This window comes from Nerophis ophidion, linkage group LG02 (assembly GCF_033978795.1).
Source record: "Nerophis ophidion isolate RoL-2023_Sa linkage group LG02, RoL_Noph_v1.0, whole genome shotgun sequence".
Lineage (NCBI taxonomy): Eukaryota > Metazoa > Chordata > Actinopteri > Syngnathiformes > Syngnathidae > Nerophis > Nerophis ophidion.
In genome coordinates this window covers 84,330,476-84,355,006 of record NC_084612.1, presented here as the reverse complement: position 1 = coordinate 84,355,006, position 24,531 = coordinate 84,330,476, and the positions used below count along the sequence as shown (strand labels likewise).

Below are 24,531 nucleotides of genomic sequence, written 5' to 3'. Positions count from 1 at the left end.
TATTGTACAAAAGTGCTAACATGTTAAAGCTGTCCAATGGTGCAAAAGCGCTAACACATTAAAGATGCCTGATATTTCAAAAGTGCTAACATGTTAAAGGTTCCCTATTGTACAAAAGTGCTAACATGTTAAAGCTGCCCAATGGTGCAAAAGCGCTAACACATTAAAGATGCCTGATATTTCAAAAGTGCTAACATGTTAAAGGTTCCCTATTGTACAAAAGTGCTAACATGTTAAAGCTGTCCAATGGTGCAAAAGCGCTAACACATTAAAGATGCCTGATATTTCAAAAGTGCTAACATGTTAAAGGTTCCCTATTGTACAAAAGTGCTAACATGTTAAAGCTATCCTATGGTGCAAAAGCGCTAACACATTAAAGATGCCTGATATTTCAAAAGTGCTAACATGTTAAAGGTTCCCTATTGTACAAAAGTGCTAACATTTTAAAGCTGTCCTATGGTGCAAAAGCGCAACACATTAAAGATGTCTGATATTTCAAAAGTGCTAACATGTTAAAGGTTCCCTATTGTACAAAAGTGCTAACATGTTAAAGCTGTCCAATGGTGCAAAAGCGCTAACACATTAAAGATGCCTGATATTTCAAAAGTGCTAACATGTTAAATATGGCCTGTGGTGCTAAAGTGCTGTTTAGCAACAGCAGCACACGGTTATGTGCCAAAATGCTCACCAAGTCTGCTATTAGTGGTAGCAAACACAGAAAGTGTTGTTGTTGTTGTTGTTGCACTCTGTGAAAGCAAGGTGGCGCTAAAAGATGCCATGATAAAACTTCAAATAAACAAGTACAGTAAATATGAGATATTATTTACATTGCATATTTACAGCAGGAATATCAAACTGTTTTTTTAGAGAGCTTCATGAATGATTAGCTGCATTGTTAGCCGCCTCCTATTAACAGTTTTTCCCTATTTAGAAGGCAGAGTCAAACAGGGAAAGATGTTTTTGTCTCACAGAAATAAAAAAAAAGTGCAGTTTTCCTCCAACAACATTGGGAAAGGTGAACTAGCGTGGCGGGCAGAAAAGACGTCCTGATCATTTAAAAAGGCCGCAGTTGAACGTTTTCAGAAGATCAGAACTCAGCAGTCGATGGTGAAGGAAAATAAACAACAACAAAACAACATTTGCCGGCGGCAGAATGTTCCACCGCCATTTGCAATTTGGCTGCATGTCTTAAATGTTGCTCTCCTGCCTGCACGCTGCTCACGGCTGACAGGAAGTGCACGCATCGGACAGGAAGTCTGCGCATCGGACAGGAAGTGCGCAAATCGGACAGGAAGTCTGCGCATCGGACAGGAAGTGTGTGCAACCCACTCAGAGTGGAAGGAAGAACGTTTTCTGCACAATTGGGGACCTCTTGGACCCAAAATGGCGATCCTGGTTCTGGTACCCTGAACTGAACTGGGTGTCTGACAGATGATACTATATAAGGATATCACTATACAATTGACTGACGGATGATATCATATAAGGATATCATTATACAATTGACTGATGGATGATACCATATAAGGATATCATTATACAATTGACTGATGGATGATATCATATAAGGATATCATTATACAATTGTCTGACAGATGATATCATAGAAAGATATCATTATACAATTGTCTGATGGATGATATCAAAAAACAATATCATTATACAATTGACTGTTGGATGATACCATATAAGGATGTTATTATACATTTGACTGATGGATGATATCATATAAGGATATCATTATACAATTGACTGATGGATGATATCTTAGAAGGATATCATTATACAATTGTCTGATAGATGATACCATATAAGGATATCATTACACAATTGTCTGATGGATGATATCACAGAAGGATATTATTATACAATTGTCTGATGGATGATATCATACAACGATATTGTTTTACAATTGACTGATGGATGATATCATAAAACAATATTATTATACAATTGACTGATGAATGATACCATATAAGGATATCATTATACAATTGTCTGACAGATGATATCATAGAAGGATATCATTATACAATTGTCTGATGGATGATATCATAGAAGGATATCATTATACAATTGTCTGATGGATGACATCATAAAACGATATTGTTATACAATTGTCTGATGGATGATATCATAAAACGATATCATTATACAATTGACTGATGGATGATACCATATAAGGATATCATTATACAATTGTCTGACAGATAATATCATAGAAAGATATCATTATACAATTGTCTGACGGATGATATCATAGAAGGATATCATTATACAATTGTCTGATGGATAATATAAAACGATATCATTATACAATTGTATGATGGATGATATAATACAACGATATTGTTATACAATTGTCTGATGGAGGATATAAAAAAACGATATCCTTATACAATTGACTGAAGGATGATATCATAGAAGGATATCATTATACAATTGTCTGATGGATGATATCATAAAACGATATCATTATACAATTGACTGATGGATGATACCATATAAGGATATCATTATACAATTGTCTGACGGATGATATCATAGAAAGATATCATTATACAATTGACTGATGGATGATATCATATAGGGATATCCTTATACAATTGACTGAAGGATGATATCATAGAAGGATATCATTATACAATTGTCTGATGGATGATATCATAAAATGTCGTTATACAATTGTCTGATGGATGATATCATAAAATGATATCGTTGTACAATCGTCTGATCATTACATGTTTAGTACCAACAACGTAACAAAAATAAACATCTGGAGATTTTACATAAAAACTGTCAGCTCAGTCAATAATTTTACCGTACAATTAACAGTGTATTTTTTTTACAACCTATTACTATAAATGGAAAAATTGTACAGTTTTTTTTTTTTACAGAAAAAAACTGGCAGCAAATTCCGGCCACTGAGCTGCCATTTTTTTATTTTTTACCCTGAAATTTTTTTTTTTTAGATTTTATAGGGTGATATTATAAATGGCAAAACCGTATCACATTTTTTTTTACACAAAAAAATCTGGCATCTCAATCCGTACTCTTAACGTTAACATTTATTAATTTGTTTTTTTACAATCTATTACTGTAAATTGAAAAATAGTACTAATGTTTTTTTACAGTTAAAAAAAACTTGGAAGCTCAAATGTAAGAATTTAACTGTAATTTTTTTTTTTTTTACTGAGAAAACTGCTTTTTTAAGGTAAAATTCTGGCCACCGAGCTGTCACATTTTATTATTATTTTTTTCCTTCATTTTTACTCTTTATGGTGTATTACTGTAAATGGCAAAACGATGCCAGAGGGTTTTTTGACAGTAAAAAACTGGCATCTCAGTCAATAATTTTACCGTACAATTGACAGTGTAATTTTTTTTACAACCCATTACTGTAAATGGAAAAATTGTACAATTTTTTTTTTACAGTAAAAAACTGGCAGCTCAATTGCAGGAATTTTACCGTCAAATCAAAAATATTTTTTAGTGAAAATAGAAAAACTGCTTTTTTATAGTAAAGTTCTGGAAACTGAGCTGGCTTTTTTATTTTACGATAAAAACAACAACTGTAGATTCTACAGCGTATTATTACTGTAAATGATAAAATAGCCCAGATTATTTTTTTCCAGTAAAAAAAAATAGTAGTTCGGTTGCAAAAATTTTACCATAAAATGTACTGTTGTTGTTTTTTTAACAGCATATTACTGTACATTAAAAAAACAGTACAATAAAGAAAATTGGTAGCTCAGTTGCAATAATTTTACTGTAAAATTTAATTTTTTTACTGAGAAAACTGATTTTTCACTGAATTTTTTAAATTCTTTTTACGGTGAAACAACTGTAAATTGTACGCCATATTACTGTAAATGGCAAAATAGCACAGATTATTTTTTTCCAGGTAAAAAAAATGGTAGTTCGGTTGCAAAAATTTTTACCATAAAATCTACTGTTGTTGTTTTTTTTAACAGCATATTACTGTACATTAAAAAAACAGTACAATAAAGAAAATTGGTAGCTCAGTTGCAATAATTTTACTGTAAAATGTAAATTTTTTACTGAGAAAACAGATTTTTCACTGAATTTTTAAAATTCTTTTTACGGTGAAACAACTGTAAATTGTACGCCATATTACTGTAAATGGCAAAATAGCACAGATTATTTTTTTCCAGGTAAAAAAAATGGTAGTTCGGTTGCAAAAATTTTACCATAAAATGTACTGTTGTTGTTTTTTTTAACAGCATATTACTGTACATTAAAAAAACAGTACAATAAAGAAAATTGGTAGCTCAGTTGCAACAATTTTACTGTAAAATGTAAATTTTTTACTGAGAAAACAGATTTTTCACTGAATTTTTTTTGTTTTTTTTACGGTGAAACAACTGTAAATTGTACGTCATATTACTGTAAATGGCAAAATAGCACAGATTATTTTTTTCCAGGTAAAAAAAATGGTAGTTCGGTTGCAAAAATTTTACCATAAAATGTACTGTTGTTGTTTTTTTTAACAGCATATTACTGTACATTAAAAAAACAGTACAATAAAGAAAATTGGTAGCTCAGTTGCAATAATTTTACTGTAAAATGTAAATTTTTTACTGAGAAAACAGATTTTTCACTGAATTTTTTTTGTTCTTTTTACGGTGAAACAACTGTAAATTGTACGTCATATTATTGTAAATGGCAAAATAGCACAGATTATTTTTTTCCAGTAAAAAAAAATGGTAGTTCGGTTGCAAAAATTTTACCATAAAATGTACTGTTGTTGTTTTTTTTAACAGCATATTACTGTACATTAAAAAAAACGGTACAGTAAAAAAAATTGGTAGCTCAGTTGCAATAATTTTACTGTAAAATGTAAATTTTTTTTACTGAGAAAACTGATTTTTCACTGAATTTTTTTTTGTTCTTTTTACGGTGAAACAACTGTAAATTGTACGTCATATTACTGTCAATGGCAAAATAGCACAGATTATTTTTTTCCAGTAAAAAAAAATGGTAGTTCGGTTGCAAAAATTTTACCATAAAATGTACTGTTGTTGTTTTTTTAACAGCATATTACTGTACATTAAAAAAGACAGTACAGTAAAAAAAAAATGGTAGCTCAGTTGCAATAATTTTACTGTAAAATGTAAATTTTTTTACTGAAAAAACTGATTTTTCACAGAATTTTTTTTGTTCTTTTTACGGTGAAACAAATGTAAATTGTACGTCATATTACTGTAAATGGCAAAATAGCACAGATTATTTTTTTCCAGGTAAAAAAAATGGTAGTTCGGTTGCAAAAATTTTACCATAAAATGTACTGTTGTTGTTTTTTTTAACAGCATATTACTGTACATTAAAAAAACAGTACAATAAAGAAAATTGGTAGCTCAGTTGCAATAATTTTACTGTAAAATGTAAATTTTTTACTGAGAAAACAGATTTTTCACTGAATTTTTTTTGTTCTTTTTACGGTGAAACAACTGTAAATTGTACGTCATATTATTGTAAATGGCAAAATAGCACAGATTATTTTTTTCCAGTAAAAAAAAATGGTAGTTCGGTTGCAAAAATTTTACCATAAAATGTACTGTTGTTGTTTTTTTTAACAGCATATTACTGTACATTAAAAAAAACGGTACAGTAAAAAAAATTGGTAGCTCAGTTGCAATAATTTTACTGTAAAATGTAAATTTTTTTTACTGAGAAAACTGATTTTTCACTGAATTTTTTTTTGTTCTTTTTACGGTGAAACAACTGTAAATTGTACGTCATATTACTGTCAATGGCAAAATAGCACAGATTATTTTTTTCCAGTAAAAAAAAATGGTAGTTCGGTTGCAAAAATTTTACCATAAAATGTACTGTTGTTGTTTTTTTAACAGCATATTACTGTACATTAAAAAAGACAGTACAGTAAAAAAAAAAATGGTAGCTCAGTTGCAATAATTTTACTGTAAAATGTAAATTTTTTTACTGAAAAAACTGATTTTTCACAGAATTTTTTTTGTTCTTTTTACGGTGAAACAAATGTAAATTGTGTAAGTCATATTACTGTAAATGGCAAAATAGCACAGATTATTTTTTTCCAGTAAAAAAAATGGTAGTTCGGTTGCAATAATTTTACCATAAAATGTACTGTTGTTGTTTTTTTACAGCATATTACTGTACATTGAAAAAAACGGTACAGTAAAAAAAAATTGGTAGCTCAGTTGCAATAATTTTACTGTAAAATGTAAATTTTTTTACTGAGAAAACTGATTTTTCACTGAATTTTTTTGTTCTTTTTACGGTGAAAGAACTGTAAATTGTACGTCATATTACTGTAAATGGCAAAATAGCACAGATTATTTTTTTCCAGTAAAAAAAAATGGTAGTTCGGTTGCAAAAATTTTACCATAAAATGTACTGTTGTTGTTTTTTTTAACAGCATATTACTGTACATTAAAAAAAACGGTACAGTAAAAAAAATTGGTAGCTCAGTTGCAATAATTTTACTGTAAAATGTAAATTTTTTTTACTGAGAAAACTGATTTTTCACTGAATTTTTTTTTGTTCTTTTTACGGTGAAACAACTGTAAATTGTACGCCATATTACGGTAAATGGCAAAATAGCACAGATTATTTTTTTCCAGTAAAAAAAAATGGTAGTTCGGTTGCAATAATTTTACCATAAAATGTACTGTTGTTGTTTTTTTTACAGCATATTACTGTACATTCAAAAAAACAGTACAGTAAAAAAAATGGTAGCTCAGTTGCAATAATTTTACTGTAAAATGTAAATTTTTTTACTGAGAAAACTGATTTTTCACTGAATTTTTTTTGTTTTTTTACAGTGAAACAACTGTTAATTGTACGCCATATTACTGTAAATGGCAAAATAGCACAGATTATTTTTTTCCAGTAAAAAAAAATGGTAGTTCGGTTGCAATAATTTTACCATAAAATGTACTGTTGTTGTTTTTTTACAGCATATTACTGTACATTAAAAAAAACAGTACAGTAAAAAAAAAATGGTAGCTCAGTTGCAATAATTTTACTGTAAAATGTAAATTTTTTTACTGAAAAAACTGATTTTTCACATAATTTTTTTTGTTCTTTTTACGGTGAAACAACTGTAAATTGTGTAAGTCATATTACTGTAAATGGCAAAATAGCACAGATTATTTTTTTCCAGTAAAAAAAAATGGTAATTCGGTTGCAAAAATTTTACCATAAAATGTACTGTTGTTGTTTTTTTACAGCATATTACTGTACATTAAAAAAAACGGTACAGTAAAAAAAAATTGGTAGCTCAGTTGCAATAATTTTACTGTAAAATGTAAATTTTTTTACTGAGAAAACTGATTTTTCACTGAATTTTTTTGTTCTTTTTACGGTGAAAGAACTGTAAATTGTACGTCATATTACTGTAAATGGCAAAATAGCACAGATTATTTTTTTCCAGTAAAAAAAAATGGTAGTTCGGTTGCAAAAATTTTACCATAAAATGTACTGTTGTTGTTTTTTTTAACAGCATATTACTGTACATTAAAAAAACAGTACAATAAAGAAAATTGGTAGCTCAGTTGCAATAATTTTACTGTAAAATGTAAATTTTTTACTGAGAAAACAGATTTTTCACATAATTTTTTTTGTTCTTTTTACGGTGAAACAACTGTAAATTGTACGTCATATTACTGTAAATGGCAAAATAGCACAGATTATTTTTTTCCAGTAAAAAAAAATGGTAGTTCGGTTGCAAAAATTTTACCATAAAATGTACTGTTGTTGTTTTTTTTAACAGCATATTACTGTACATTAAAAAAAACAGTACAGTAAAAAAATTGGTAGCTCAGTTGCAATAATTTTACTGTAAAATGTAAATTTTTTTTACTGAGAAAATTGATTTTTCACTGAATTTTTTTTTGTTCTTTTTACGGTGAAACAACTGTAAATTGTGTAAGTCATATTACTGTAAATGGCAAAATAGCACAGATTATTTTTTTCCAGTAAAAAAAAATGGTAGTTCGGTTGCAATAATTTTACCATAAAATGTACTGTTGTTGTTTTTTTACAGAATATTACTGTACATTAAAAAAAACGGTACAGTAAAAAAAATTGGTAGCTCAGTTGCAATAATTTTACTGTAAAATGTAAATTTTTTTTACTGAGAAAACTGATTTTTCACTGAATTTTTTTTGTTCTTTTTACGGTGAAACAACTGTAAATTGTACGTCATATTACTGTAAATGGCAAAATAGCACAGATTATTTTTTTTCAGGTAAAAAAAATGGTAGTTCGGTTGCGAAAATTTTACCATAAAATGTACTGTTGTTGTTTTTTTTAACAGCATATTACTGTACATTAAAAAAAATGGTACGGTAAAAAAAATTGGTAGCTCAGTTGCAATAATTTTACTGTAAAATGTAAATTTTTTTACTGAGAAAACTGATTTTTCACTGAATTTTTTTTGTTCTTTTTACAACTGTAAATTGTACGTCATATTACTGTAAATGACAAAAAAATTCCACCGTTTTTTTTTTTACTGTAAAAGGTCGGCAGCTCGGAATTTTTATGGTCAAAAATGGTGCTGCTTTTACAGTAAAATGCTGTAAAACAGTCATTTTCACAATTTTACCATCAAATATGTTGTCATATTTAGTGTAAAATTTGCTTACATTTTTCAAGCATATTAAAAGTATTTATTTCTATTTTTTTTTTTTTATTTGAATGTTTGACAATATCACATTTGTTGCATTATTAGACAATATTTCAGTTTAAAAAAACACATGTATTGTTTTCTATCAAATACTTTTAGTGAAGTGAAGTCAATTACATTTATATAGCGCTTTTCTCTAGTGACTCAAAGCGCTTAACATAGTGAAACCCGATATCTAAGTTACATTTAAACCAGTGTGGGTGGCACCGGGAGCAGGTGGGTAAAGTGTCTCGCCCAAGGACACAACGGCAGTGACTAGGATGGCGGAAGCGGGAATCGAACCTGCAACCCTCAAGTTGCTGGCACGGCCGCTCTACCAACCGTTTTAGTGAGAAATGATACAGTACTTTACTGAGAAATATCATTTCCAGGCTTTTGAGGGCCTTATAAAATGAAGTGGCCCCCGGGCCTTAAGATAAAACGAAGTGGCCCCCCGGGCCCTGAGTTCGACAGCCGTGCCGTAACGAAACTACGCTCTATGAAGCCGTCACGTCTTATGCAAGCAGACTCTCTCAGCTCTTGAAAAGCGGCGGCGTCTCCTGGAGACGACTCAGAGGCGGCGTGTCCTCCGAGAGGAAGAAGCTGCTCAAAGCTGCGGAAAGTCGTGGAAGACGGCGAGGGAGAGGGGCGGAGTTCTGAGCGGCGGAGGGATTGGGGAAGAAGTAGTGAAGCGCTTTGTGCGAAGGAGAGGAATTCCTCCCGGGAAGGCGAGAAAAAGTCAAATATTTGGACTTTCTAGTAGACGCCCTTGGAACTAGTTAGTGCACGCCGCGCTTCTAGAGGAAGTTGTGACAGCGAGCAAACGCACCAAGTTAACTTTCAGTTTCGATCATCGCCAAAACACATGACTCACCATCTCCCCGGGCCTGTGAGGGATGCCCACCACCAGGTGGTCCAGGAAGTTGGCGCTGCGTCCCAGACCCAGCACGGTGTAGGGCAGCTGGAGGGAGAAGTGGGCCGACTGACTCAGTTGACCGGCTGCAGGGAACCGTGGAACACAAGACAGATGATTTAAGTTTTATGCAAGCAAACACCTGTTCATGCTTTATTTTATTATGTGAAAATGACCAAACTGTGTCATGTTTTTTTGCTACCTCACAAATAAACACATTAGTTTAGAGCCTCCCTACCAACACTGGGCGTGGATACGCAGGTGGAAGGATACGGAGGTGGAAGGATATGTAGGCGGAAGGATAAGTAGGCGTAAGAATACGTAGGCGGAAGGATAAATAGGCGTCAGGATAAGTAGACGTAAAGATATGTAGGTGGAAGGATAAGTAGATGTAAGGATAAGTAGGCGTAAGAATACGTAGGCGGAAGGATAAGTAGGTGGAAAGATAAATAGGTGTAAGGATAAGTAGGCGTAAGGATATGATAAGTAGATGGAAGGATAAGTAAGTGAAAGTTTACATACGTGGAAAAATAAGTAGGCGTAAGGATTCGTAAGTGGAAGGATACGTAGGTGGAAGGATAAGTAGGCGTAAGGATATGATAAGTAAATGGAAGGATAAGTAAGTGAAAAATTACGTACGTGGAAGAATAAGTAGGCGTAAGGATACGTAGTTGAAAGGATAAATAGGCGTAAGGATAAGTAAGCGTAAGGATAAGTAGGCGTAAATATAAGTAGGTGGAAGGATACGTAGGTGAAAGGATAAATAGGCGTAAGGATAAGTAGGCGTAAGGATACATAGGTGGAAGGATAAATAGGCGTAAGGATAAGTAAGCGTAAATATAAGTAGGTGGAAGGATACGTAGGTGAAAGGATAAATAGGCGTAAGGATAAGTAAGCGTAAATATAAGTAGGCGTAAGGATTCGTAAGTGGAAGGATACGTAGGTGGAAGGATAAGTAGGCGTAAGGATATGATAAGTAAATGGAAGGATAAGTAAGTGAAAAATTACGTACGTGGAAGAATAAGTAGGCGTAAGGATACGTAGTTGAAAGGATAAATAGGCGTAAGGATAAGTAAGCGTAAGGATAAGTAGGCGTAAATATAAGTAGGTGGAAGGATACGTAGGTGAAAGGATAAATAGGCGTAAGGATAAATAGGCGTAAGGATAAGTAGGCGTAAGGATACATAGGTGGAAGGATAAATAGGCGTAAGGATAAGTAAGCGTAAATATAAGTAGGTGGAAGGATACGTAGGTGAAAGGATAAATAGGCGTAAGGATAAGTAAGCGTAAATATAAGTAGGCGTAAGGATTCGTAAGTGGAAGGATACGTAGGTGGAAGGATAAGTAGGCGTAAGGATATGATAAGTAAATGGAAGGATAAGTAAGTGAAAAATTACGTACGTGGAAGAATAAGTAGGCGTAAGGATAAGTAAGCGTAAGGATAAGTAGGCGTAAATATAAGTAGGTGGAAGGATACGTAGGTGAAAGGATAAATAGGCGTAAGGATAAATAGGCGTAAGGATAAGTAGGCGTAAGGATACATAGGTGGAAGGATAAATAGGCGTAAGGATAAGTAAGCGTAAATATAAGTAGGTGGAAGGATACGTAGGTGAAAGGATAGATAGGCGTAAGGATAAGTAGGCGTAAGGATACATAGGTGGAAGGATAAATAGGCGTAAGGATAAGTAGGCGTAGAGATAAGTAGGTGAAAGGATACGTAGGTGAAAGGATAAATAGACGTAAGGATAAATAGGCGTAAGGATAAGTAGGCGTAAGGATACGTAGGCGTAAGGATAAATAGGCGTAAGGATAAGTAGGCGTAAAGATAAGTAGGTGAAAGGATAAATAGACGTAAGGATAAATAGGCGTAAGGATAAGTAGGCGTAAGGATACGTAGGCGTAAGGATAAATAGGCGTAAGCATACGTAGGCGTAAGGATATGTAAGTGGTAGGATAAGTAGGCGTAAGGATACAAAAGTGTAAGGATACGTTGGTGGAAGGATACATAGGCGTAAGGATAAGTGGGCATAAGGATATGTAGGTGGAAGGATAAGTAGGCGTAAGGATAGGTAGGTGGAAGGATACGTAGGTAACACGATACTTAGGCAGGAGGATACGTAGGCGTAAGGATATGTAAGTGGAAGGATACGTAGGTGGAAGGATAAATAGGCGTAAGTATAAGTAGGCGTAAGGATACGTAGGTGGAAGGATAAATAGGCGTAAGGAAAAGTAGGCGTAAGGATACGTAGGAGGAAGGATAAATAGGCGTAAGGATAAGTAAGCGTAAGGGTACGTAGGTATAAGGATACATAGGTAGAAGGATACTTAGGCAGAAGGATACGTAGGCGTAAGGATAAGTAAGTGGAAGGATAAATAGGCTTAAGTATAAGTAGACGTAAGGATAAGTATGTGGAAGGATAAATAGGCGTAAAGATAAATAGGCGTAAAGATAAGTAGGCGTAAGGATACGTAGGTGGAACCTACTCAGTGGCCTAGTGGTTAAAGTGTCCGCCCTGAGATCATTAGGTTGGGAGTTCAAACCCCGGCCGAGTCGTACCAAAGACTATCAAAAAATGGAAGCCATTTCCTCCCTGCTTGGCTCTCAGCATTAAGATTCCAGCTGGGGGCCACGAGTACAACACTAGAGATGTTTGCACCTGGCGCCAAAAGAAGAAATGAAGACTTGATGTTTTTCCCGCAGAAATGTGTTGCAAAAGTTGTTTCCATAGCGTTCTCACACTCCGTTCTCACACACGGCCATGAAAAGCTGACGTCTGTCATGTGACACATCGCTCATCTTTCAGCGGCTGCTGCCCGTAGTCGCGCCCACGCTACACAACTCTCACAGCTACACAACTCCCACAGCTACACAACTCTCACAGCTACACAACTCTCACAGCTACACAACTCCCACAGCTACACAACTCCCACAGCTACACAACTCCCATAGCTACACAACTCCCACATCTACACAACTCTCACAGCTACACAACTCTCACAGCTACACAACTCTCATAGCTACTCAACTATCACAGCTACACAACTCTCACAGCTACACAACTCTCACAGCTACACAACTCCCACAGCTACACAACTCTCACAGCTACACAAATCTCACAGCTACACAAATCCCACATCTACACAACTCCCACAGCTACACAACTCCCACATCTACACAACTCCCACAGCTACACAAATCTCACAGCTACACAAATCCCATAGCTACACAACTCTCACAGCTACACAACTCTCACAGCTACACAATTCCCACAGCTACACAAATCCCACAGCTACACAACTCTCACAGCTACACAACTCCCACAGCTACACAACTCCCACAGCTACACAACTATCACAGCTACACAACTCTCACAGCTACACAACTCCCACAGCTACACAACTCTCACAGCTACACAACTCCCACAGCTACACAACTCCCACAGCTACACAACTCCCACAGCTACACAACTCCCACAGCTACACAACTCCCACAGCTACACAACTCTCACAGCTACACAAATCTCACAGCTACACAAATCCCACATCTACACAACTCCCACAGCTACACAACTCCCACATCTACACAACTCCCACAGCTACACAAATCTCACAGCTACACAAATCCCATAGCTACACAACTCTCACAGCTACACAACTCTCACAGCTACACAATTCCCACAGCTACACAAATCCCACAGCTACACAACTCTCACAGCTACACAACTCCCACAGCTACACAACTCCCACAGCTACACAACTCACATAGCTACACAACTATCACAGCTACACAACTCTCACAGCTACACAACTCCCACAGCTACACAACTCTCACAGCTACACAACTCTCACAGCTACACAACTATCACAGCTACACAACTCATTCAGGAGCAGTCGGCACTACTGAAGTCTACCTGGTAAACATGGCTGGGGGAGAGAACGAGAGAGAGAGAGCTGGAATGAGAGACAAAGACCGAGAGCGGTAGAGAGAGGTAGAAAGAAAGGTAGAGAGAGTGGTAGAAAGAAAGGTAGAGAGAGAGACATTTAGATAAGAGAGGGGGAGACATGAAGAGCTAAAAAGAGACAGAGAGAGAGAGGTAGAAAGAAAGGTGGAGAGAGGTAGTAAGAAAGGTGGAGAGAGGTAGAAAGAAAGGTAGAGAGAGAGGTAAAGAGAGAGGGAGCGGTAGAGGTGGAAAAAAGGTAGAGAGAGGTACAGAGAGAGGTAGAAAGAAAGGTAGAGAGAGGTAGAGAGTGAGAGGTAGAAAGAAAAGTAGAGAGAGGTAGAGAGAGAGACAGTTGGATAAGAGAGAGGGAGAGACATGAAGAGCTAGAAAGATAGACAGAGACAGAGAGAGAGAGAGGGAGGTAGAGAGAGGTAGACAGAGATAGTGATGGATCAAGAGAGATAGAGATAGAGAGAGACAGTTAGATAAGAGAGAGGTAGACAGAGAGGTAGACAGAGAAGTAGAAAAAAGGCAGAGAGAGAGGTAGAAAGAGAGAGAGACAGAGGTAGAGAGGGCGGTACAAAGAAAGGTAGAGAGAGACAGTTAGATAAGAAAGGGGGAGTGACATGAAGCGCTAAAAAGAGAGCCAGAGACAGAGAGAGGTAGAAAGAAAGGTAGAGAGAGGTAGAAAGAAAGGTAGAGAGAGAGGTAGAGAGAGAGTGGTAGAAAAACAGTAGAGAGAGGTAGAGAGAGAGGTAGAAAGAAAGGTAGAGAGAGGTAGAGAGTGAGAAGTAGAAAGAAAGGTAAAGAGAGGTAGAGAGTGAGAGGTAGAAAGAAACGTAGAGAGAGGTAGAGAAAGAGAGACAGTTGGATAAGAGAGAGGGACAGACATGAAGAGCTAGAAAGAGAGAGAGAGGGAGAGAGAGGCAGGTAGAGAGAGAGGTAGAAGGAAAGCTGGAGAGGTAGAGAGAGAGGTAGTAGGAAAGTTAGTGAGAGAGGTAGAGAGAGAGAGGTAGAACAGAAAGGTAGAAAGAAAGGCAGCGAGAGAGGTAGAGAGAGGTAGAAAGAAAGGTAGAGAGAGAGATAGAAAGAAAGGTAGTGAGAGAGGTAAAGAGGGATCGGTAGAAAGAAAGGTAGAGAGAGGTGAAGAAAGACAGACAATTAGATAAGAGAGGGAGAGACATGAAGAGCTAGAAAGAGAGACAGATACATAGAGAGAGGTAGAAAGAAAGGTGGAGAGAGGTAGAGAGAGAGGTAGAAAGAAAGGTAGAAAGAAAGGTAGAGAGAGAGGTAGAGAGAGAGTGGTAGAAAAAAGGTAGAGAGAGGTAGAGAGAGAGAGGTAGAAAGAAAGGTAGAGAGGTAGAAAGAAAAGTAGAGAGAGGTATGGAGAGAGAGAGACAGTTAGATAAGAGAAAGAGAGAGAGAGACATGAAGAGCTAGAAAAAGAGACAGACAGAGAGAAAGAGGGGTACAGAGAGAAGTAGAAATAAAGGTAGAGAGAGGTAGAGAGAGGTAGAAAGAAAGGTAGAGAGAGGTAGAAATAAAGTGAGAGAGAGAGGTAGAAAGAAAGGTAGAGAGGGGTAGAGAGTGAGAAGTAGAAAGAAATGTAGAGAAAGGTAGAGTGAGAGAATGATAGAGAAGGAGGTAGAGAGAGCGAGACAGCTAAATAAGAGAGAAATGAAGAGTTAAAAAGAGAGAGAGAGGTAGAGAGGTAGAAATAAAGGTGGAGAGAGGTTGAGAGAGAGGTAGAAAGAAAGGTAGGGAGGTAGAAAGAAAGGTAGAGAGAGAAGTAGAGAGAGGTAAAAAGACAGATAGAGAGAGGTAGACAAAGAGAGGTGGAGAGAGAGGTAGAAAGAGAGTGAGATAGAGAGTGAGAGTTAGAAAGAAAGGTAGAGAGAGAGAGAGAGAGAGAGAGGTAGCGAGAGAGAGTCAGTGAGAAGAAGTAATATAAATAAACTTCTTGGCTACTTTGATCCTCCTCAGTTTCCCTTAACCGAGCCATCGCTTGCTACTTGCTAGTCCTTTCTCTCTTCTTGCTACTTGCTTCTTACTACTCACTACCTGTTGAAGTGTGTATGATAAGGTGTGTAGGATAAGGTGTGTATGATGAAGTGTGAATGATAAGGTGTGTATATGATTAAGTGTGTTTGATAAGGTGTAAATAATAAGTTCTGTATGAGAAGGTGTGTATAAGATGAAGTGTGTATGATAAGGTGTGTATGATAAGATGTGCATGATAAAGTGTGTATGATGAGGGGAGTATAATAAGGTGTGTAAGATGAAGTGTGTATGATAAGGTGTGTATATGATAAAGTGTGCATGATAAAATGTATATGATAAGGTGTGTATGATAAGGTGTGTATATGATGAAGTGTGTATGATAAGGTGTGTATGATAAGGTGTGTAGGATAAGGTGTGTATGATGAAGTGTGAATGATAAGGTGTGTATATGATTAAGTGTGTTTGATAAGGTGTAAATAATAAGTTCTGTATGAGAAGGTGTGTATAAGATGAAGTGTGTATGATAAGGTGTGTATGATAAGATGTGCATGATAAAGTGTGTATGATGAGGGGAGTATAATAAGGTGTGTAAGATGAAGTGTGTATGATAAGGTGTGTATATGATAAAGTGTGCATGATAAAATGTATATGATAAGGTGTGTATGATAAGGTGTGTATATGATGAAGTGTGTATGATAAGGTGTGTATGATAAGGTGTGCATGATAAAGTGTGTATGATGAGGGGTGTATAATAAGGTGTGTAAGATAAAGTATGTATGATAAGGTGTGTATGTGATAAAGTGTGCATGATAAAATGTATATGATAAGGTGTGTATGATAAGGTGTGTATATGATGAAGTGTGTATGATAAGGTGTGTATGATAAGGTGTGCATGATAAAGTGTGTATGATGAGGGGTGTATAATAAGGTGTGTAAGATAAAGTATGTATGATAAGGTGTGTATGTGATAAAGTGTGCATGATAAAATGTATATGATAAGGTGTGTATGATAAGGTGTGTATATGATGAAGTGTGTATGATAAGGTGTGCATGATAAAGTGTGTATGATGAGGGGTGTATAATAAGGTGTGTAAGATAAAGTATGTATGATAAGGTGTGTATGTGATAAAGTGTGCATGATAAAATGTATATGATAAGGTGTGTATGATAAGGTGTGTATATGATGAAGTGTGTATGATAAGGTGTGTATGATAAGGTGTGCATGATAAAGTGTGTATGATGAGGGGTGTATAATAAGGTGTGTAAGATAAAGTATGTATGATAAGGTGTGTATGATAAGGTGTGTATGTGATAAAGTGTGAATGATAAAATGTATATGATAAGGTGTGTATGATAATGTGTGTATATGATGAAGTGTGTATGATAAAGCATGTATGATAAGGTGTGCCAATGATGAAGTGTGTATGACACACACACACACACACACACACCACACACACACACACACACACACACACACACACACACACACACACACACACACACACACACACACACACACACACACACACACACACACACACACTCCACTGAGGCCAAGCCAGATGGAGCAGCTAAAAAAACATTCTGACAAAATAGCAACAATCCCTTAAGTATCGTGTGTGTGTGTGTGTGTGTGTGTGTGTGTGTGTGTGTGTGTGTGTGTGTGTGTGTGTGTGTGTGTGTGTGTGTGTGTGTGTGTGTGTGTGTGTGAATGCCAATTTGCATTCACTGTTATACCAAGAAGGAGATGCATACGGTATCTGCATCACACATGTGATACAACTTAGACTTTGTGTTGAAGGTTAACACAAAAAATTAAGCAAACACAAAGAACACAAAAACGAATACACAACAAACATGACAATGAACACAGAGAACACAACAACGAATACACAAAGAACACAACAACAAGTACACATCGAACACAACAATGAACTCACAGATAACACAACAATGACTACACAACAGAAAACAATAAATACACAAAGAACACAACAATGAATAAACAACAAACACGACAATGAATACACAACGTACACAACAACGGACATGCACCGTACACAACAATGAATACACAACGATGGGTGCACAAACAACGTAACGATAAACACACAAAGAACACAACATTGAATACACAATGAAGACAACAATGGACACACAACAAACACAACAATGGACACAACAAACATAACAATGAATAGACAACAACAACAACAATGAACAAACAACAAACAAAACAATGGATACACAACACACACAACATTGGATGGACAACAAAAACAACAATGGACAGACAACAACAACAATGAACACAACAAACACAACATTGGATAGGTACAAAGCACAACAATGGACATACAACAAAAACAATAATGAACACATAAAAAGCACAACAATGGACACACAACAAAAACAATAATGAACACATAACAAACACAACAATGGACACACAGCAAACTCAACCATGAACACATTACAAACACAACAATGGATACACAACAATGAACACATAAACACAACAATGGATACACAACAAACACGGCAATGAACACACAACAATGGATAGACAACAAACACAACAATGGATACACAACAATAGATAGACAACAAACACAACAATGAACACAACATTGGATAGGTAACAAACAACAACGGACACACAACAAACACAACAAAGAATACATAACAAACACAACATTGGATAGGTAACAAACACAACAATAGATAGACAACAAACACAACAACGAACACATAACAAACACAACATTGGATAGGTAACAAACACAACAATGGACACACAACAAACACAATATTGTATAGGTAACAAACACAAAAATGGACACACAACAAGCAACCATGAACACATAACAAACACAAGAATGGATACACAACAAACACAATAATGAACACATAAACACAACCATGAACACATAACAAACACAACAATGAACACACAAACACAAGAATGGATACACAACAAACACAATAATGAACACACAACAAACACAACCATGAACACATAACAAACACAACAATGAACACACAAACACAACAATGGATATACAACAAACACAGCAATGAACACACAACAATGAACAAATAAAAACAACAATGGATAGACAACAAACACAACAATGAACACACAACAATGAACAAACAAAAACAACAATGATGGACAACAAACACAACAATGCAAGACTGTTTGCCGATACAGGTAGGATTGTGTTTGCCAATACAGGTAAGACTGTGTTTGCAGATACAAGTATGATTGCGTTTGCCGATACAGTTAAGACTGTGTTTGTCAATACAGGTATGATTGTCTTTGCCGACACAGGTACGATCGTGTTTGACGATACAGGCAGGATCGCGTTTGCTGACACAGGTAAGGATCGTGTTTGCCGATACAGGTAGGGTTGTGTTTGCCGATACCGCCAAGACTGTGTTTGCCGATACAGGTAGGATTGTGTTTTCCGATACAGGTAGGATTGTGTTTGCCTCTTCAAGTAAAACTGTTTGCAGATACAAGTATGATTGTGTTTGCTGATACAGGAAAGACTGTGTTTGCCAATACAGGTAGGATTGTGTGTGCCGATACAGGTAAGACTGTGTTTGCTGATACAGGTAGGATTGTGTGTGCCGATACAGGTAAGACTGTGTTTGCTGATACAGGTAGGATTGTGTGTGCCGATTCAGGTAGGACTGTGTTTGCCGATACAGAAAGGATTGTTTTTTGATACAGGTAGGTTTGTGTTTGCCGATACTTGTATGATTATGTTTGCCGATACAGGTATGGTTGTGTTTGCCGATACCGGTAGGCTTGTGTTTGCCGATACAGGTATTATTGTGTTTGCCGATACAGGTAGGATTGTGTTTGCCGATACAGGCAAGACTGTGTTTGCCGATACAGGTAGGATTGTGTTTTCCGATTCAGGTAGGGTTGTGTTTGCCAATATAGGTATGATAGTGTTTTCCGAATCAGTTAGGATTGAGTTTGCCGATACAGGTAAGACTGTATTTGCCTGTACAGGAAAGACTTTGTTTGCCGATACAGCCATAATTGTGTTTGCCAATAGAGGTATAATTGTTTTTGCCGATACAGGTAGGATTGTGTTTGCAGATACAAGTATGATTGTGTTTGCCGATACAGGAAAGACTGTGTTTGCCAATACATGTAGGATTGTGTGTGCCGATACAGATAAGACTGTGTTTGCCGATACAGGTAGGATTGTGTTTTTCGATACAGGTAGGTTTGTGTTTGTTGATACAGGTAGGTTTGTGTTTGCCGATACAGGTATGGTTGTGTTTGCCGATACAGGTATTATTGTGTTTGCCGATACAGGTATGGTTGTGTTTGCCGATACAGGTATTATTGTGTTTGCCGATACAGGTAAAACTGTCTGCAGATAGAAGTATGTTTGTGTTTGCTGATACAGGTAAGACTGTGTTTGCCAATACAGGTATGAATGTGTTTGCCGATACGGGTACGATAGTGTTTGCCGACTCAGGTATGATCGTGTTTGACGATACGGGTACGATAGTGTTTGCCGACTCAGGTATGATTGTGTTTGACGATACAGGTACGATTGTGTTTGCCGATACAGGTACGATTGTGTTTGCCGACACAGGTATGATCGTGTTTGACGTTACAGGTACGATCGTGTTTGACGTTACAGGTACGATCGTGTTTGACGATACAGGTACGATTGTGTTTGCCGCCACAGGTACGATCGTGTTTGACGTTACAGGTACGATCGTGTTTGACGATACAGGTACGATTGTGTTTGCCGACACAGGTACGATTGTGTTTGCCGACACAGGTACGATCGTGTTTGACGTTGCAGGTACGATCGTGTTTGCAGACATAGGTAGGGTTGTGTTTGCTGATACAGGTAGGATTGTGTTTGCCGATACATGTAGGATGGTGTCTGCCGATACAGGTAGGATTGTGCTCCCTGGGTGATGCACAGAGTGCTGCTGTAATCCCCACAAGTGGTTAGGCTAATTGGCCGAGTGCAAAAAGCTGAAGATTGATTCTCCTCCCAGCAGCAGTATCGTCCACATCACACACGCTCTGCTCCCCAATTTGCTGCACCAACATTTTACTGCAGCTTTTTTAGCAGACAACTTTCAGGACAGAATCCATCTTGGGGAGCAGCGTCCTCTGTAGTGGACAAAGAACTGGGCCATGAAATGATATCAATCAATGCATGTTGCGATACACACATAATCGATATGAATGATACATGTCCTCAATAATGTACACAATAATTTTTTAGGTAAAATGTAATGTTAGCAGAAAGCTAACATAACTTTGCTAGTATTGCTAACCTAGCATGGTGTTGAAATGTAATGTTAGCATATAGCTCACATAGCTATGCTAGTATTGTTAACTTCGCATTCGGTTCAAATGTATTTTTAACATGCAGCGAACTATGCTAGTATTAATAACCTAGCATGATGTTAAAATGTAATGTTAGCATATAGCTAAGATACCTAAGCTAGTATTATTAACCTAGCATGATGGTAAAATGTATTGTTAGCATGCAGCTAACTATGCTAGTATTATGAACCTAGCATTATGTTAAAATGTATTGTTAGCATGTAGCTAACATTGCTATGCTAATATTATTAACCTAGCATGATGGTAAAATGTATTTTTAGCATGCAGCTAAGATAACTATGCAAGTATTAATAACCTGGCATGATGGTAAAATGCATTGTTAGCATGCTGCTAAGATAACTATGCTAGTATTATTAACTTAGCATGATGTTAAAATGTATTGTTAGCATACAGCTAACATAGCTATGCTAGTATTATTAACGTTGCATTACGTTAAAATGTATTGTTAGCATGCAGCTAACATAGCTATGCTAGTATTACTAACCTATCATGATGTTAAAATGTATTGTTAGCATGTAGCAAAGATAGCTATGTTAATACTATTAACCTATCATGATGTTTAAATGTATTTTTAGCATGCAGCTAAGATAACTATGTTAGTATTATTTACCTAGCATGATGTTAAAATTTATTGTTAACATGCAGCAGAGATAGCTATGCTAGTATTATTAACCTAGCATGATGGTAAAATGTATTGTTAGCATGCAGCTAAGATAACTATGCAAGTATTAATAACCTGGCATGATGGTAAAATGCATTGTTAGCATGCTGCTAAGATAACTATGCTAGTATTATTAACCTAGCATGATGGTAAAATGTATTGTTAGCATGTAACTAAAATAGCTATGCTAGTATTATGAACCTAGCATTATGTTAAAATGTATTGTTAGCATGTAGCTAATATAGCTGTGCTAGCATTATTAACCTATCATGATGTTAAAATGTATTGTTAGCATGCAGCTGAGATAACTATGCTGGTATTATTAACATAGCATGATGTTAAAATGTATTGTTAATATGATAGTAAAATGTATTGTTAGCACGTAACAAACATAGCTAAGCTAGTACTATTAACGTTGCATTACGTTAAAATGTATTGTTAGCATGCAGCTAAGATAAATATGCTAGTATTATTAATATATCATGATGTTAAAATGTATTGGTAGCATGCAGCTAAGATAAATATGCTAGTATTATTAACCTATCATGATGTTGAAATGTATTGGTAGCATGCAGCTAAGAAAACTATGCTAGTATTATTAACCTAGAATGATGATAAAATGTATTGTTAGCATGTAACTAACATAGCTATGCTAGTATTACTAACCAAGCATGATGTTAAAATAAAATGTTAGCATGCATCTAACATAGCTATGTCAGTATTGTTAACGTTGCATTACGTTAAAATGTATTGTTAGCATGCAGCTAAGAAAACTATGCTAGTATTATTAACCTAGAATGATGATAAAAATGTATTGTTAGCATGTAACTAACATAACTATGCTAGTATTACTAACCAAGCATGATGTTAAAATAAAATGTTAGCCTGTAGCTAACATAGCTATGCTAGTGTTACTAACCTGGCATGATGTTAAAATGAAATGTTAGCATGTAGCTAACATAGCTATGCTAGTGTTACTAACCTGCCAGGATGTTAATATGAAATGTTAGCATGTAGCTAACATAACTATGCTAGTGTTACTAACCTGGCATGATGTTAAAAATAAATGTTAGCATGTAGCTAACAGTTATGCTAGTGTTACTAACCTGGCATGATGTTAAAATTAAATGGTAGCATGTAGCTAACATAGCTATGCTAGTGTTACTAACCTGGCAGGATGTTAAAATAAAATGTTAGCATGTAGCTAACATAGCTATGCTAGTGTTACTAACCTGGCAGGATGTTAAAATGAAATGTTAGCATGTAGCTAACATAGCTATGCTAGTGTTATTGACCTGGCAGGATGTTAAAATAAAATGTTAGCATGTAGCTAACATATCTATGCTAGTGCTACTAACCTGGCATGATATTAAAAATAAATGTTAGCATGCAGCTAACATAGTTATGCTAGTGTTACTAACCTGGCATGATGTTAAAATGAAATGTTAGGATGTAGCTAACATAGCTATGCTAGTGTTACTAACCTGGCAGGATGTTAAAATGAAATGTTAGCATGTAGCTAACATTGCTATGCTAGTGTTACTAACCTGGCGGATGTTAAAATGAAATGGTAGCATGTAGCTAACATAGCTATGCTAGTGTTACTAACCTGGCGGATGTTAAAATGAAATGTTAGCCTGTAGCTAACATAGCTATGCTAGTGTTACTAACCTGGCAGGATGTTAAAATGAAATGTTAGCATGTAGCTAACATAGCTACGCCATTGTTGCTAAAATGTGTCTTGTTTTTATCACTTTTTACACAGTAAATGTCTACATTGCAGCATAAAACACTCAAAGCTGTTTTAATAGAATAAAATGCCGGCTTTAAAAGCGGTGACTGGTGTTATTGCTAAAATACATATTAAAATATAAAATAAATGTTATCACAAATTATTTGTAAAAATATAAAATGTATTTTATATTTTAATATGTATTTTATATTTTTACAAGTAATTCCGCATGATGAGAAAATATATTTTATATATTTAAAAAAAATTCAGTATGATGACAAAATATATTTTATATTTTTAGAAATAATTCTGTATGATGAGAAAATATTTTGTTTATATTTCTAACAAATAATTCAGTATGATCACAATTTTTTAAAAATATTTTTACAAATAATTCATGATAAAAAAATGTATTTTATATTTTAAAATAAATGTTATGTGTTCACAAATAATTTATAATCATGAGAAAATATTTTATAAAATATTTCATATTTTTTAAATAATTCAGTATGATGAGAAATTATTTTATTTATATTTTTCCAAATAATTGAATATAAAGAGAAAATATATTGTATATTTTTACAAATAATACAGTAAAATATATATTTGTAAAAATATAAAATGTATTTTATATTTTTACAAATAATTTGTGAAACATTTTCTCCTCATACCAAATTATTTGTAAAAATATAAAATATATTTTCTCATCACACTGAATTATTTGTAAAAAGATAAAATGTATTTCCTCATCATACAGAACTATTTACAAAAATATAAAATACATTTTAAAATATAAAATACATTTTCTTTTAATGTATTATTTGTAAAAATATAAAATCAATGTTCTCGTCATACTGAATTATTTGTAAAAATATAAAAATGTTTTATCATCATACTGAATTATTTCTAAAAACATTTTCTCATCATAAAGAACTATTTGTAAAAATATAAAAACGTTTTAATATCGTACTGAATTATTTGTAAAAATATAAAATTTATTCTCTTATCACACAGAATTATTTGTAACAATATTTAAAAACAATATCATCGTACTGGATTATTTGTAAAAAGAAAAAAATATTTTTTCTCATCATACGGGATTAAAAAATATGTATAAACATATTTTCTCATTATATAAAATTATTTGTAATTATATAAAATACATTTTAAAATATATAATACATTTTCGTATCATGTGTTATTTGTAAAAA

At 34.9% G+C, this 24,531-nt stretch overlaps 1 protein-coding gene across 1 annotated transcript in view; it reads right to left on the bottom strand.

Moving 5' to 3' along the window:
- The window catches only part of itfg1 (integrin alpha FG-GAP repeat containing 1), a 365,012-nt gene that overhangs the window by 21,415 nt on the left and 319,066 nt on the right, over positions 1-24,531 (bottom strand). The window contains exon 15 of the mRNA XM_061892519.1: positions 9,543-9,667. Within this exon, the coding sequence (XP_061748503.1) occupies positions 9,543-9,667 (125 nt within the window). The remainder of the gene's footprint in view (positions 1-9,542; positions 9,668-24,531) is intronic.